The sequence below is a fragment of the Nicotiana tabacum genome, chromosome 4 (assembly GCF_000715075.1).
Source record: "Nicotiana tabacum cultivar K326 chromosome 4, ASM71507v2, whole genome shotgun sequence".
NCBI classification, from domain to species: domain Eukaryota; kingdom Viridiplantae; phylum Streptophyta; class Magnoliopsida; order Solanales; family Solanaceae; genus Nicotiana; species Nicotiana tabacum.
In genome coordinates this window covers 20,041,657-20,058,765 of record NC_134083.1, presented here as the reverse complement: position 1 = coordinate 20,058,765, position 17,109 = coordinate 20,041,657, and the positions used below count along the sequence as shown (strand labels likewise).

The 17,109-nt window shown below is 38.0% G+C and overlaps 2 protein-coding genes across 7 annotated transcripts; both read left to right on the top strand.

Moving 5' to 3' along the window:
• The first annotated feature begins 6,928 nt into the window (after window positions 1-6,928).
• Window positions 6,929-8,974, top strand: LOC107800357 (putative UPF0481 protein At3g02645). The gene is made up of 2 exons (XM_016623514.2): window positions 6,929-7,254; window positions 7,420-8,974. The coding sequence occupies exons 1-2, from the start codon at window positions 7,025-7,027 to the stop codon at window positions 8,855-8,857; spliced, it is 1,668 nt and encodes a 555-aa protein (XP_016479000.1). The 5' UTR covers window positions 6,929-7,024; the 3' UTR covers window positions 8,858-8,974.
• On the top strand, window positions 7,489-11,109 carry LOC107800358 (F-box protein At5g07610-like). Of its 6 annotated transcripts, XM_075251498.1 has the most exons (4): window positions 7,489-7,628; window positions 9,050-9,164; window positions 10,033-10,090; window positions 10,354-11,109. In XM_075251498.1, the coding sequence occupies exons 2-4, from the start codon at window positions 9,138-9,140 to the stop codon at window positions 11,019-11,021; spliced, it is 753 nt and encodes a 250-aa protein (XP_075107599.1). In that variant the 5' UTR covers window positions 7,489-7,628; window positions 9,050-9,137; the 3' UTR covers window positions 11,022-11,109. The 6 variants fall into 6 exon arrangements, with proteins under 6 accessions (XP_075107599.1, XP_075107598.1, XP_075107600.1 ...); XM_075251499.1 differs by lacking the exons at window positions 7,489-7,628; window positions 9,050-9,164 and adding an exon at window positions 9,188-9,952; XM_075251501.1 differs by lacking the exons at window positions 7,489-7,628; window positions 9,050-9,164 and adding an exon at window positions 9,188-9,965.
• The last annotated feature ends 6,000 nt before the right edge of the window (window positions 11,110-17,109 follow it).

Genomic DNA, 17,109 nt, shown 5'->3' with positions numbered 1-17,109 from the left:
TACGAACATTGGGTAAGTGATTCTAATCAATTTTTAACTATATTTCATGATTATATATTAGATTTAATATCAAATTTATGAGAATCAAAGAGGAAATTTGAGACTTTTTGTCAAATGTCGTTTGCTCAATATAGTACCCTTTATGCCCAAAGAAACGGCGCTGAAACATCAAATAAGAGCGCGACACAACCGAAACACATTCGAGGCCCCGAACCCCGTCCAATCACACAAACCATTCCCAAAACATAACACGAACCTACTCGAGACCTCAAATCACATCAAACAATATCAAAACCATGAATCGCACATCAATTCAAGCCTAATGAACTAATGAACTTTTAAACTTCTAAAACTCATGTCAAACCATACCAAATCAACCCGGAATGACCTCAAATTTTGCATGTAAGTCCCAAATGAAACAACGGACCTATACCAACTCCCGAAACCATAATTCGGATTCGATATCAATAAAGTCAACTCTTGGTCAAACCTGTCAACCTTCTAAACCTTCAATCTTCCAACTTTTGTCAAAAAGAATCAAATCAACCTACGAACTTTCAAATCCAAAACTGGACATACGACTAAGTCTAAAATCATCATTCGGACCTAATTAAAAATCCAGAATCGCGTTACATTCGGTATTTTCAATTAACCCCATAGGTGAATTGAATTAAAATGTGCTTCTATTTGTGGGGGTTACGTACGCACGAGGTGACGAGAGTCCGTACGTAGCTACTAATTATGCTATTATCCGGGTAGTCTAGGACTTATATCATGTTATACTTACAATGTTTGTGCCCTACTTGTTAACTTAATTGCTTAAGTCTTTTGAAACCTGGTAAAAGAATTAAATTTCACTTACTTGAAGTTGTGAATGAAACACTTGACTGTTATTGAGAATTTGTGTTTTCCTTAAAATATTTTCTATTTGTGAAGCGGGCTGAATGCCTCGGTAGTAGATAGATGCATCTATGGTTCGTGTCGTTCGACCCTCGGCAGTACACAGTTTAAATATTATGTTGGATCGGACTGTACGACCTCGGCATAATTTGCGCATGATAAATCTTTAGAACCAATTATAGTTGATATTGCTTCTTTGGTTTGAGATATAAATTGTTAATGACGAGAATAAATTCGGAAAAAATTTCTATTAATAAAATAATTGTCCACTCACTTCTTGTTATTGAGTTTACAGTTATTTCATACAATCCATACTTAAGTATAATATCGGTATTTATTGTTAGCCCATAGTAAGTATCGGAGTCGACCCCTCGTCACTACTTCTTTGAGGTTAGACTAGATACTTACTGGGTACGCGTTGATTTACGTACTCATACTATACTTGCTGCATATTTTTGTGCAGATGCATATATGTCTAGAAGACTTGTAGGCGCATAGGCGCGGCTATTTCGGGATTTAGGTGAGCTGCATCCCATGCTGCGAATCCCATTTTCAGATCTTAAACATTCTGTCCAGGTTCGCATTTGCGAATGAACAGTACCTCCCATGAACAGTGTTCGCAATTGCCAACTGCACAAAAATTCAAAATCATCGCAATTGCGTCAAATTGTTCGCAATTGCGAGTGAACAGTAATCTCCAATGAACAGGGTTCGCAACTGCGATAAATGGTTCGCAATTGCAAATGAACAGTACCTCACCAAAAACCAGCAAACTCAAACTTCTCCGAAATGATCCGAAACCACCCTGAAACTCATCTAGAACCTCCCGGACACAAACCATATATGAATTTCAATCATAAAATACGCTACGGACGTGCTCGCGCACTAAAAATACTGAAAAGAGGTCGTCTTGACCCGATATTGACCATGGTCAAACTCCCAAATTTTTTAACTTTACTAGTCTCTCAACCATTGATCCAAAAATGCACTCAAGCCCCTCGGAACCCGTCAAATCATACCAACAAGTCCTAAAATATCATACGAACTTAGTCGAAACTTCAAATCATGTCAAACATTGCTAGAACCACGAATCATACATCAATTCAAGCTTAATGAAACTAAAAAACTCCAACTTCGACATTCAATGCCGAAACCTATCAAATCACGTCCGATTGACCTCAAATTTTACACACAAGTCATAAATGGCATAACGGACCTATTTCAATTTCTAGAATCAGATTCCGACCCCAATATCAAAAAGTCAACCCCCGGTCAAACTTTCCAAAAATTTAACTTTCGCCATTTCAAGCCTAATTCCACTATGGACCTCCAAATAATTTTTCGGGCACGCTCCTAAGTCCAAAATCACCACACAGAGCTATTAGAATCATCAGAATTTGAATACGAGGTCATTTATACATAAGTCAATATCCGGTCAACTTTTCTAACTTAAGTTTTCAATTATGAGACTAAATATCTCAATTCACTCCGAAATCCTTCCGAACCCGAACCAACTAACCCGGTAAGTCATAAAATAATTATAAAGCATAACTTGAGCAGTAAATAGGAGAACAGGGTTATAATACTCAAAACAATCGGCCGGGTCGTTGCACGTATTGGCGAATATCCTTAGTTATTTTGTTTCCTTTATTTGTGTAGATATTTTTGTGTTGTTATTTTATTCCTTTATTTGTGCAGATTTTGGTGTATTTTTAGTTTGTCAATTACATCTCATTATCTTATAATTTAGGAGTAATTCTTGGTCCATCCTTAGTATTTAAAGATCTTTGTACATCATGAATAAACAAATAAGCCTTCATACTCTTCCTGTTGTGCACCTTTAGTTTTCCCATTCCCCCCAAGCCAAAAAATTCTAAAGAAGAAGAAAACTGGCCCTATTGGTATATTAGCCATAAAGATTTACTTTTATGGGAAATGTTGATATTGTAGCACTCCGAAAATTTTTGAAGTGCTTAAGCGCTATTAAAAAAGTTGATGTGTGCTAATTATATTATTTTGTGTGCAGACGGGGACTATTAATATGATGAATATCAATTGTACATGATAATAAGTGTACGAGACATATTATAAGTGATGTGAGGTCTAAGGAGAGCCCTAAGTCCAAGTTAAGTTGGAAACTATACGACGGACTAAAGTATCAACAAAAGCATACAAGTATTATGGATGCATTGAGTTAATTACTTGAGCCCTAAGTCCAAGTCCAACTTAAGCATACAAGGTAAGTTTTATGGATGCATTGAGTTAATTAAGTCCTATTAACACTAGTATTAACATCATTCGATCTTTGAAATTCCTAAAAATCATTCAAGTTGTTCAAGAACACCAAATTTTTCAAACATTGGATTTTTTAGGAAAGCTTCAAGAGATAATTCTAATACTCCAAACTCATTTATTATGAGTAGTTAGAAGTATTTGTAGCATTTGTCATAAGTATTAATGGTTGGAAAGTTGTGCGATAAAACCCTAGTTCATGGTGTAAATAGTTTCCTTGAGAAAATGAGGGAGAAGGTGAACAATGTTCTTGAAAATGAAATTGACGGATGCAATGAGCCTATTCAGTCATTTGTTAGCTAAATTGGAAGTGGATAACTAAGTATACACCCGAATTTAATATCTTGGAAATGTCGGTTATGAAAGACGATGGATAATAACATTGGTGAAATTGGGCAATTAATGTTGTATCACTAAAGACCTCAAATGAGTATTAATAAATAAGAATAGAATTAAATAGGCTAATGGGTGAACCTATTTGATGAATTGGGATGATTGAAGGCTCATAGCCAACTTGTGAGTCCTACATGAATATGAATAAATATTTTTGGATGTGTTTTGATGTTTCTAAGATATCAAATTGTAGATATCAAGTTGTTGGTGGCGTTTGAGCATTTTTATCAATACTGGACTTCTAAAAGAGAATAAAAAAAAATATGATTGGTATTAAAGCGGAAACGAGGTAAGTTGAATAAAACTTACTCTTCTTGAGGGATTTTCTCTAAAAGTATGTTTTGAGTTAATGCTTAAGTTGTTTGCAAATGTACTTGTGGGGACAAATGAGTGCGGATGTCTCCATGTACTAAAATATTATGTTGCATATGTAGTGTCATGTTGTTTTATAAAATTTTGTGTTAAATCTTGTTGGCAAAATTATACTTAAGGCAAATGTTATAAGTTTTATCAAAATTTATGTATTGATAAAAGTATAGATATTTGAGTGCTAAAGATAAGTTTTCGTGAAAAGTATTTCTTTTTAAACTTGATAATTGAATATCACTTGTGATATCTTTTTAAAGATTGGTGTTAAATTGCTAAATGCTTTAACATGTAAAAGGTTATTTATGTGATTTTTATTCAAATGGTTTGGATTGTCTATTACTATTATGATTTGATAAAATAGATCCTTAGAGGCCATTATGATATGAATCTATTTTGGAATATTAAATATTTTGGGAGTTACTAGTGGAGACCACTAGATTGGTTCGAATGTTGATTACGTTACCATGAAACTACAAGTGCTGATGTAGGGATACATTTCAAGGCTAAGTAGAAGTTTATAGGATAAGTACCCCAAGTGGGGCAAATGTGTTATATTAGCATGGCTGAGTCAATTCGTGCGGTACTGCGATGAGACGACCTGAGCAAATAGGGTATATGATACGTGCTGCTAGGTTAATCACCTAATTGACCTTGTTCTTATATCGGTGTCAGTATAGTGCTCCCGGTGAAAGGTAAAGAATAATTTTCATATGTTTATGCCTAAAGTGCCGAAAGTGATTTAAATGACTTAAAGCAATTGGAATGATTTTATTCAAAACTTTGGATTGATAAATGTTTTAAAAGTTTATATTGTGCGTTATATTTCACTTGTTTTTTATTTAAAATGATAAAGATCATGAATTGATAAAACTGCTTACCGTTTTAAATCAAATATTGGCACATTTTTTTATAAAGTTTGTCCCAAGAACTTAAGTTAGAGAGAATCTATGACAATTATTAGTACCATTGTGGTGTACTCAACTCTTAGGGGCTCCTTTTCAAGGTCCAGTTGTCCTTACGTGCTTCGGGATGAAGTGTGATACATGATGTGTAGATAGGGGTAGGATGACTCTCTTTCCGAGGTATGATGAAGCACCATTTTTATCTCGTGGTAGCTATCATGTTATTTCTTATTTTCTTTTACTGGAATTATTCAAAGTGTTTGGTTCTATTCTTTGTATAGAGGCTCCATAGATAGTTGTATTGGATTATATAAAAATAGGGTTGTGGATAAAAGAATAATTATTTAATTTGAATATATCATTTTTGTGAAAAGTTTCATGTAAGATTTTGAAAATGAAAAATATTCTATGACTTGATTTGAAAATGTACAAGATTTTCAATTGGCTTCCGCAAGTATATTTGATTTTAACATATGAGTTGGTTCGTTCGGATCATGGAAACCCTGGGAAGTCAGGAAGTTCAAGTTAGAGGGCATATGACGGATAGTGTGTCGGATGCCGATCACGTTGATTTGGGTGAAATTCAAAAATAGCCAGATTTATAAGTGGTAATTTAAAAATAACCACAGTTTCAAAAGTAATAGAAATTTAACCATTTTTCATGCAAAGATAAATCTGAGCGAAACATTGTTCAAAATCCGGAAAATATTCCAGCATAATATACTGGAGTTCGAATTGTTTACATGTGAACTTCCAGCATAATATACTGGAGTTATGTTGGAATCCCGGTATATTATGATGGAGTTCGAGTATAAATATGTTGGAACTTCATCATAATATACTGGAGTTCCAGCATAATATACTGGTCCAGCATAATATGCTGGAAGTTCATACACATGTGCTTCAATCTCCGGTATATTATGATGGACCTTTCCGTGTGCTGAAGTTCCAGCATAATATGCTAGAAGTTCATACACAGGTGCATCAATTTCCAGTATATTATACTGTAACTTTTCGTGTTGCAGCAAAATAGTAGCTATTTTTCAATAACTTTGCAAACGCTGCCTATTTTTCAATTATCAATCCGAAAACTGGCTAGCCCGTGCTATTTTTATGGTTGATTTGGGTCATGAAAGATATAACTTGGGCCTTGTTAGATTTTCTTCTTAGTAATTTTGTATCCATGCTTTCAGAGGCTAGTATTTGCATTGTATTTATCCGTATGAAGCACTTCTCTCATTTTTGTTTCATTTTTTTCTTCTTTTAAAAGTCAACAACTAATAAATGGTAGTGATAATCTTATGTCATATGAGAGAAGCATCATTTACTACTATACCTTTCAATCCTTGTACTGCATCTATCTTACCAAAGCCTTGGTTAAATGAATCTGCACTAGAAATCAAATTTTAGTTAAATTGAGAATTAGACAGGTCAACATCTATATGATCACTCATAAGCTCTCCCAAGAAGATGGTGGTTAACTGTTCAAGCAAAAAAAATGTGATTCAGCTGAAGTATTTCCTGATTAGTCTATTCAAAGTTACTGATGGTAAAGTTCATTAAACGCTACGCAAAGGTGCAAAGCAACTAAAAACCTAAAAACAATTAGTAAAAAAATTGGTCTCTGCTGCGCTGTTGCTTTTGGATGAAGGGCAAAAGATTAGGCTCAAGAATCAGCCTAATTGAGAAGTTGGCCAAAATACAATGTAAATCCCAGCCAAGTAAAAAAGAATTAGAGAAAAAACTAAAAGGAGAAAAAGAATCCTAGCTTAAGTTAATGGTTCCATCATACATAAAAGACAGAAATAGTGCCATCTCACATTCTATATGGCATTTTTAATGTTTAAATATGAGCTAAAGACCAGGTTAACCACTACACAACAGGAGGAAGGCGTGAGAACTGAACGAAAGAGAGTGGAATTTGTTTATATTATCTAAGCTCATGAAAGTTTCATTAAAAACATGGAAAACACAAGCTTAATTCCTTTTGCTGGGACCAAACGACCACTTTATTCTATCTTACTCTATTAAGGTTGGGTGAAATTGCACTATATAAACAACTTAATTATTATCCTAACACTCATAAATTAAAGCTCCAATTTCTCTTAACTCCACCATTCAATAAATCAAAACTGCCATTCTCTATTCTAAAACAGAGAAATTAAACCATGTCCTCTTTTCCACTCCGAGTCATGGCCCCAAACTTTGATGAGAGTCGATGGATTATTCAAATCCGTCGAACACTTGATGAAGAACTTGAAGAAATCACTGAAGTCCCAGTTAGCATTTTCAACGTCCCCAAAACCCTAATGGTTAGCGACCCGGACTCTTACGTGCCCCAAGAAGCGGCATTAGGTCCTTACCATTATTGGCGTCCAGAACTCTACGAGATGGAAAGGTATTATCGAATTATGTGATCATATCATCTAAAAACAATAAGTAGTGTTAAGAGTCAAATTTAACATATGCTCTGATATCATATTTAATTGTATGACTTTCTCATTTAAAAGTTTAAATTCTTATAGAATGAATATTTTTATTTACTTGATTATGTTATCAACAGGTATAAAGTTGCTGCGGCTAAGAGAACTCAGAAACAACTCCAAAATCTAAAATTCCAAAATCTTGTCGAACATCTGATAAAATTGGAGTCTAGAATTCGTGCCTGTTACCATAAGTTCTTAAATTTCAATGGGGAAACTTTGGCCTGGATGATGGCTGTGGACGCCTCTTTTTTGCTCGAGTTTCTTCACATCTATGCTGCTAAAGAAGGTAAGGTTCTAACTACAGTTTCTTTCTCGAGGATGTCACACTTAGTTGATGCTTCTGGGAGAAAATCAGCACACAATGCCATACTTAGAGATTTAGCAATGCTTGAAAATCAAATACCATTATTCGTGTTGAGGAAAATTTTGGAACTCCAATTCTCATCTTTAGAATTAGCAGACGACATGCTGGTATCTATGCTAGTGGGACTTTGTAAGGAACTTTCTCCTTTCAAAATGGTGGAAATTTTCCCAGAGGTTAAAGTCACAGAATCTGCTCATTTGCTAGACTTTTTGTACCAAACGATCGTGCCTAAATTGGAATTAGGAACTAATGAAATAACAGAAGATCATGATCAGGAACAATGCAATGCGAATCAAGGAGGAAAGAATTCCTTTGGAAAATCAAGTCACATGAAACAATTTCTAAATGAAGTTTGGAAGATACTTGTTAAATTAAACAGAGGCCCGGTACATCTTCTTAAAAGAATAGTATTTTCCAAACCTATGAAAGTCATGTTCAAGCTGCCCTGGACACTTCTCTCTAATATTCCTGGGCTAAAAATCCTAATTTTGCCCATGAAATATCTATGCTTCTCACAAGAGAAACCACAAGAAAATCCTGAAAATGAAAATTCTAATAATCCACCTCTAGTGGAGGAAATAGCCATCCCCTCAGTAAGTGAACTTTCTAAAGCAGGGGTAAGTATTGTAGCCACCAATGGAGGAATCACAAGCATAAGTTACGACAGTAAAAAGATGGCATTACATTTACCTACTGTCAATCTAGATGTAAACACGGAAGTTATTTTAAGAAATTTAGTAGCTTACGAAGCGTGTAATGCATCAGGACCATTGGTTTTTACTCGTTACACTGAATTAATGAATGGGATAATTGATACGGCAGAAGATGTAACATTACTTAGAGAAAGAGGGATTGTATTGAACCGTTTGAAGAGTGATGATGAAGTCGCGAATTTGTGGAATTCGATGAGTAAATCAGTGAAGTTAACAAAGGTGCCAGTTTTGGATAAAGTGATTGAAGATGTTAACAAGTTTTACAATGGAAGGTGGAAGGTGAAGTTTGGGAAATGCATGAAATACTATGTGTTTGAATCATGGAAGTTTCTCACATTCTTGGCTGCGATTATGCTGTTGATGTTGATGAGTTTACAAGCATTTTGTTCAGTCTATAGTTGTGCTCGTGTATTCAAGATTGAGAGCTCTGGCCAGTGATTTGTTTATAGTATTTTTTTATCATGTAAGAAGTGTTTTTTTGAATCATATGCATATAAAGGATTACTATTGCTTATCGGATGAAAAATTGCTGAATTGAAGAATGGATTTGTTGAATTGCTGTTTAGTGGAGTACTATTCAACCTTCATTTGTCTCTTTACTTTTCCTTCCTCTCTTTTCTCCTGATGTAGGAGTAATGATGCCCATGTCAAGCATTAACCAAAGAGTTCAGCATTTACAATTTTAGACAAATAAAAAATCGTTTTGTTGCAAACCTCCATGATGTTGAGTTGGAGCGCACCACAAGTAAGTCATATACTTTTGTAGGTACAATAGTTTTGAAGCTACATGATTTCATTTGACTTCCTGCAAGTAATCATTTCGCAGGAGAAAAATCCAAAAATCACTTTCCATTGCAATTAGAACTAATCAACTGCTACATAAGAGAAAAGAGAATGTGTTATTTATAAGTCATGCTACTTTACAATTTAAGAAAATGATCTTTTTAGATCTCTTAGGTGTAAAAGACAGATTTCTTACGTGTAAAAGTAAATCTCCCATATGTAAAAACAAAAGAGATAGGGTCATAAAACTAAAAACAAGTTTGTACAGAGCCACAAAACTAATTGACCTGAAAAGAATATAATAAGCATAGAAAGTCAACGGATAACCGGGCTGAAACTAGCCATCGCAAACTTGCCTTCACACCTAATCGTGCCATCAAACATCTTCCAATTCAAGTAGTCAAAGCCATCTTTGTTGAGCAAAGGAACTCACCATGATTTCCGACAACCATGTCGCATCAAGCGACGCCTTGTACGTGGATGATCGTGGCATAATCAGAGTCACCTTCATCCACTGCCGGAGCATTGAAAAAGACCTAAAATCACACCTGTCATTATCAGAATCAAGCGAAATCTCTATTAAATTAGAAGCCCCTTCATCAGAATCTGCTCAACACATCGCCAGCAATGAAGATCTCTTAACTGAATTATTACTGCACTTGCCCCCAAAATCTCTACTTCGTTTCCAGACAGTCTCAAAACACTGGCTTTCCATTATTAGCAGTCCCCAATTTCGTCGCCTTCACACTCGTATGAATGCTAGGTCCTCTGCCTCCATTATTGGTTTGTTCTTGTGCCGAAACCCCGCTTACAATTTTCTTTCTTTGCAGGAGGAAGATTTCTCCACAATGAGTATGATGAATGAAAGATTCTCCAGTATACGTGATGGTAAAATATTTTATGGTTGAATTCTTGCAACGGACTATTTTGCTTTGATTTTAAATTGAATGATGGGAAGAGGGAGTTTTACATTTACAATCTCACCACTGGTAAATATAGGTTTATTCCACTACCAGAAACAATCAACGAACCCAACTTAGTAAGAACTATGAATTTAGCTTTTGATTCTGAAAAGTCGGGTGATTACGATGTTGTCTGTCTTTGGTTGTCTGTGCCTGAGAATCAACTTCGGTTCTCGGTATATTCATCAGGTTCTGGAAATTGGAGGCAATCTAATGAATATTATGATTGTGATGAATATGGAGGCGCGGATTTATGTTTCTATTATGGTGTTTTTTGGAATGGAGCTGTTCATTGGGTTAGTCAAACAGGCCCCTTTTTGTGCTTTGAAGTTGGAAATTGTAGCTTCAGACAAATGCCTACTCCTCCAATTCCTGAAGAACAGTGGCACAGAAATATTGAATACTTTGGGGAATGTGGAGGGCACTTGCATCTTATTCATCATAATGATAATCAAAGTACAGAATTTGATATTTTGGAACTGGAAGTTAACTACTCTGGGTGGTTTGTTAAGTACCATGTTAACTTGGAGTTTTTACCTAATTTGCACCCTGTTATGGTGAATCAAGAAACGAATCCACCAGAAGAATATGCCTATACGAACGTGTTTTCGATGATTTGTTTTCATGATGATGAGAAAGATAAGGCAAGGCTATTGTTATCAATTCCTGGTAAAATCATTTTGTACGACATGAACGATGGAGTGATTGAAGAGCTAGCGGATGTTAAGCCTGCTAGTTTCAGGCTTTTCATTGATGGGGCTCGCTATGACGGCTTTGAGTTTACAAACATGTTGAGACTTTGGCTTGTGTTTGAGTTTCTCTTCTCTGTATCATTCCAATCCAAGGGACATGTTTGAGTTTCTCTTCTGTTCATCTTTTTTATGCTCCTTAGTTAAATCTCCATGTATTTGTAAATAAGTCTCTATATTTCGTTTGCTTGCTTAATCTTTGTAATCAGGCCTAACTTCCCTTACATTTCTGCAATTGAATGATCAATTAAACCTCATAGTACTCGCAATCTAACAATTCATGAGCAACTTCTTGTGAAAAGAGTATCTCCACCCCAAATTAAAACTATATATATATATATATATGTGGGGGGGTCTTGGGGGGGGTCTTGCTAACATACTACATGAAGGTAGTAAGTAGGTTAGCATTGTACTCATTTTGTGTTTCACTAAAACACTCCTGCCACTTCATTAAAATAAAAGACTTTCAGGGACTTTTTGGTCTTTCCCCTAAATTTCTCAATTCCCTCCAAACATTTCCCGGTTTCTTCCATCTCATTCTCCTCCATTACACCCCAAATTCAAATCTTCACTATAATATATGGGCGGAAATAAGGAGACAAGTAGCAATGACTCTTCTCTAATCAGATTTAGGGGTAAAATATACTTTTCCTATTTTTTCATTTGTTGATCCCCACCGAAAGTTAAGGTGCAGCAGGGGGGTGAGGAGGAAGAAGGCAGTGAATAGTGGAGAAATGTTCCTACGCCGTTGTTCGCACTCAATCTTTTGTCTGAGTTCAATTTGGTTCATATGGAATAGCTGCACTTCTTATTGTTCGCCGAAAAGTTTTGTCGGAAACAGTTTATTTTGTTTCAATAACAACACACCAAGATGGCCGTTGTTCGCCGGAAGTTCTTCTGAAGTTTGCTGGCTTAATTAATACTTTCACACTCTTTTACAAGGATGAACAAAAATCAAACTTTTTCAAAAACAAAACTAGTTTATAAGTTTTAATTAACAAGGGTCTGTTTAATACTCAATCTAGTCAGCAAAACTTGACAGCAATTGCTGGTAGTGCAATGGAGAAGAAAGAGATTCTGCCTCAGCACGAATAACTGTGTTTACCCGAAAAAACGGATTGAGTTAAATTTGTACGTAGTTCTAAGGGTACGTGGTATAACTTAACACAAATCGTAAGAATGAATAGAAATATCAAGTGCTGACGGTAGAGAATGAAAAATAAGCGAAGTTGGGAAGAAGATGGTTTATAGATTAAGCAAGATGAATCTATTTATGAAGCTAAAAAAGGATAACTCTTCAATATAAGAGTGTATGATATCTCAGTTACAATGTATGCAAAAACTTGGTCCTTACAGAAATAATAATCATCTCATTTATAGTGGAGAGATCCTACTTTAGATATAATTAAAAATACATAGTGGGAGACCCATGATAAATCAGTTTTTCCATAATTCCTGTCACGATTCTCTCCTCTAGTGGGATTGCAACGACTCTTGTCTATGAGCTCGATATTGACTCGAGCTTGGTACCGACTCGAGCTCTCGATCTTGACTCGAGCTCGATTCTGACTCGGATCCTTGTATTGATTCGGGGTCAGTGTTGGTCGGTCTCTGCCTCATAAGCTCGATAACTTCACTTTGCATCATAGTTCTATTTGGATTCGAGCTCGATAATGATATCGAGCTCGACATTGATCGGTCCCTAGGGCTCGAAGCTTGGTGACCTGACTTCGGACCTCAACCTGATATTATGAAGACGTTTCTCCGATCCAATGCATTACCATTTCAACCAGTTCGTACGAAAAACTAACCGATTTTTATCGTATACAGATAGTCCCCTCGTTTCTGGGGAAGAATGTAGCGAGAAACGACATGATTTCCCAACGGCTTGATCAGATAAAAGCTAACGTTTACATTGGGCTCGATCATGACGGACGTGATAGTTGTCCCCGTCGGTTTAGTTTTTCAAGGCATTTAATGCGTGTCAGACGGTGGTCGGCCATTATCGAAACTGAACCGCCATTGCTATACCTATAAATGACCGATTTTTTCGCTTTTAATCACTTTTACATCTTCAAACTCTAAATTTTCTAACTTCTTCTCACACTTTCTGAATTTACTCGCAAATCTGTGATTCTTCTCTGCAAAATCTTTCATCAAAAACACCAAATCTTTATTACCTCCTTCTATTCTCGATCTTTTAATCCAAAAATGGCGAAAGCATCAAAAACCATTCCTCAGAAAGAAAAAGCTTCTTCTTCACAGCCTGCCGCTGACAAAACACCGGTGGAGCCACGGCCTGAGGAATGCGTTCCTGGGGTGTGTGTTCTTACGTCTGATTTTAAGGTCGACAAAGGCTCGTCGATTCTCGGCCCATGTGAGCCAGTATCGAGGTATATGTGTTCGATAACCGAGAGATACCTCAAACAGCTAAAGAAAGATTGCAATTGGGAGAACAAAGAAATAGTAGTCCCGTCTTCTGAAGAAGATATCACCACTTATGTGAAAGGGTTTTTAAGTGTGTATACTTACCCTTTCACGTTAGGCCCCCTCAATCCCGTTATTATCGATTTCTGCCGCCAATACCAAATAACCTTAGGTCCAGATCCATCCTTTTTTTTGGCGGATCGTTATTTTGATCTGTTACTTCGTGAACAAAATCGAGGGGATGCCTTTCACCCTCGATCATCTCATCTGATTGTACTGCCCTCATCTCTTTCGAGGCGGATTAATAAAAGTTCAGCGTCGGGCTACCAAGGTCCTGTTCTCGAGTATAGATGAGGACAAGGATCGAGGCTGGATGGGCAGGTTCATTCGAGTAAAGACTTCGGACCTGATTCCGACTGAAAAGATGCCTTTTCCCGAGAAGTGGAACATGAAGCGTAAGTGTAATTCTGTTGTTATCTTCTACTATTTTGCCCCTTCATTCCTTTTCTCACTGATATCCCCCTTTTTGTGATGCAGTCGTTCCTTGGATGCCCGGTGCAGTCCCCGATCTCAAGAACTGGGTACGGGATCTAGCTTCGACCTCCACATACGCCGAGCGCTTGTGGCGTGATTTGTCAAAGGGCCGATGGGAGGCCAAAAATCATGGTAAGCCTCTTTTTCGTATCTTTGGTAGTTCGAACGAGATGCTTTCCATTATTTAAATCAATTTTCATGTATGTAGGTGTGGGTAAAGATGCGGTTTTGAGGCCCTCATCCGTCGAAGAAGAGGCTTCGGCCTCTGATCCAAAGCCGGTGAAGGATAATAAGAGAAAAAGGGCCTCCGACTCCGAAGATCCAAAATCGAAGACGAGGATGGCTCGAAAGCCAAGGAAGAATACCATTCCTTTGACCGTAGAATTAGTTCTGCGTCTAAGGGAAGAAGAAGAAGAAGAAGAAAACGACGAGTCCGTGCTGGTGGCCCGAATGAAGAAATCCATCGATGCCCTAAAGGCAGCTGAATCGATGGTGATTTATAAAGCTCCTCCTCAGACTGAGGAGATATCGGAGGAAGGTTCGGGCACAGTACCCAAATCATTAGAGATCGAGGATGCTTCCCACCGAAGTCAACAAACGGTGGGTATATCGGAAGGGGCCGGTCCTGAAGCTCTCCGAACTGAGGAGAACACCCCAAGCGATTCGCTTGGGGCAATAGTAATCGGAGACTTGCACACTTTCCCTGCCTTTTCCGAAAGGGCGATTCAGGAAGCCCAAGATTTGGGGGCCCTCGAGATGAGCCGGTCTCATGAAGGGGAGGACCCCTTCAGTGATTTGTTTACTGGGGTTGAGGACGCTGCTGTCCCTAGTGATGTGTCGGGCCTTTTCTGCGAAGTGCAGCAAGCTCTGAATCAGGTAAGCTTTAACTCTCTTCGTTGATATTACTTTTATGTTTGCTATTCTTTTCTAACTTCTTTTCTTCTTTTTTCGTAGGCCGTGGCCGTTCATCGAGAAGCATGTTCTCGGTCTCGAGCTGAGCTGCATCGATTCGAGGCCGACCTCCGACGAGTTACGAAAGGAGAGGAACGCCCTCAGACTCCTTTCCGGTCAAAGAGAAGAAGAAATCAAAGGCCTTCGAGCTGAGTTGGCCAGGGCTCATCAAGACCAGATTGACTTGACCAAGCAGGTAATGATAATATTAAGAACTCATGGGCTTGATTCAGGATTGGAGGCTAATATTTCAATCTCACAGCTGCAGCAGAAACTCGAGATGATCGGGCAACTTCGTGAGGAAGATAATATAATAAGGGCGGAGACCATGGGATGGAAAGATGGCATGGACCGTCTTGCTGCAGAAAAGGAAACTGTTCGGGCCCAATTGTCATCGACTACAAGCCAACTTCAAGGCATGAAGGAGAAGAGCTCGATTCAAGCGAGAAGAATAGAGGAACTCGAGGCTCGGTTGACCTCCAAACTTGTCAAGGCCAAATCTGATGCCGAAAAAGCAAAGTCCTATGCGAATGCATTAGTGGCCGTTTATCGGGCGGATGCTGAAGCTGCTCAGGTACAAGCAAGAGAGGCAGCCGAGATCGCCAACACTCGAGCACATTGGGTTGCTGAACTTGCTAAATGCCAATCTCGGAGGGAGACCCTCGAAGAGATCCATGCTCGAGATTTCGATCTCACCGAAGAGATAAAAAAGAGCTAAAGAGCTTGAAGCTGATGCTGAAGCCTTGGCTATCGATGATGATGATGATGATGGCGATGATGGGAGAAAAAGTGGGTCCGAGAGCGGGGAGGAGCCCGATGGAGAAGAGACTGCCCCCGTAGATAACCAAGAAACTTAGCCCTTAGTTTACATTTTGGTTTTTTTGTGCAGCGTCCTGTTCGGACATTGTAAATATTCTTGTATATATAAAGATCTTTTCTTTTCCTGACTCGCCTCCGTTTTATTCTCTGCCTTGAGAAGATTTTGTTTCATTCATGCCTTATGAAGGTTTTCATAAGGCTTTAGGCAATTTAATCAAATTTGGGTCTTGTAGCCTTTATGACCGAGTGAGTGCTTGCTCAAACTCGAAATAAGGTAGCCCATAGGCTTAGTAGTTGAGTTGAGTGATTGCTTGAACCTGAAGTAATGTAGCTCGTAGGCTTGATGGTCGAGTGAGTGATTCGAACTCGAAGTAATGTAGCTTGTAGGCTTAATGGTCAAGTGAATGTTTGCTCAAACTCGAGATGATATAGCTTGTAGGCTTATTAGTCGAGTGAGCAATTCGAACTCGAAGTATTGTAGCCCGTAGGCTTGAGTGTTTGCTCAAACTCGAGATGATGTAGCCCGTAGGCTTATTAGTTGAGTGAGTGATTCGAACTCGAAGTAATGTAGCTCGTAGGCTTAATGGTCGAGTGAGTGTTTGCTCAAACTCGAGATGATGTAGCCCGTAGGCTTATTAGTCGAGTGAGTGATTCGAACTCGAAGTAATGTAGCCCGTAGGCTTAATGGTCGAATGAGTGATTCGAACTCGAAGTAATGTAGCCCGTAGGCTTAATGGTCGAGTGAGTGATTCGAACTCGAAGTAATGTAGCCCGTAGGCTTAATGGTCGAGTGAGTGTTTGCTCAAAATTGAGATGATGTAGCCCGTAGGCTTATTAGTCGTCGGCCCTTGAGCCTGTTTGCGTAATAGATCATGAAATAGAGGACAGCACGAGATATGGGCAAAGAAGTTTCTTTTCATGTTGTTATACATGTGTTTATATTTTATACCATGGATCGAGCAATCTTCATGAGCATGGTTCGTTTTGACCATTTGGCTCTTACAATTTTTCCTATCGGAACCCTGTTGTTATGAAGTAACTTTCTTGCATCGAACTTGATATATTTGAGGGTAATGCCCCACCAGTATTTGAGGTTGATTGTAAAGAGGCCTCGGATACTGTTAAATCGTTCTAAGTTAGCACGATCAATGGTTGCCTCATTAAAAACCTTGCCGAAAACCCCATTTGGGATAAAACCGGTCTAAGGGAAAAAGAGTGCAACGCGTGCTTTCAGACCTAAGGCTTCGTGTTGAATGAACCATCCTTGTTTCTTTGATTGAACTCCTGCAAGGGTTAGTTTCGAAATATAAACGAATATGGGAGGGTCGTACCTTAACAGTAGTATCGTTTTAAGTGTAACACGTTCCAATTGCTTGGTAGTTGTTCGCCATTTATAATACCGAGTTTGTAGGATCCTTTACCGACATTTTCGAGTACTTGATACGGTCCTTCCCAGTTCGGACCC

What these genes read in the sequence shown, in the direction of transcription:
- LOC107800357 (XM_016623514.2), top strand. Translation starts at nt 7,025, where the DNA reads ATGTCCTCTTTTCCACTCCGAGTCATGGCCCCAAACTTTGATGAGAGT. An exon ending in GAACTCTACGAGATGGAAAG is followed by an intron (nt 7,255 to 7,419) that starts GTATTATCGAAT and finishes TGTTATCAACAG; the next exon opens with GTATAAAGTTGCTGCGGCTA.
- LOC107800358 (XM_075251497.1), top strand. Translation starts at nt 10,251, where the DNA reads ATGAATTTAGCTTTTGATTCTGAAAAGTCGGGTGATTACGATGTTGTC.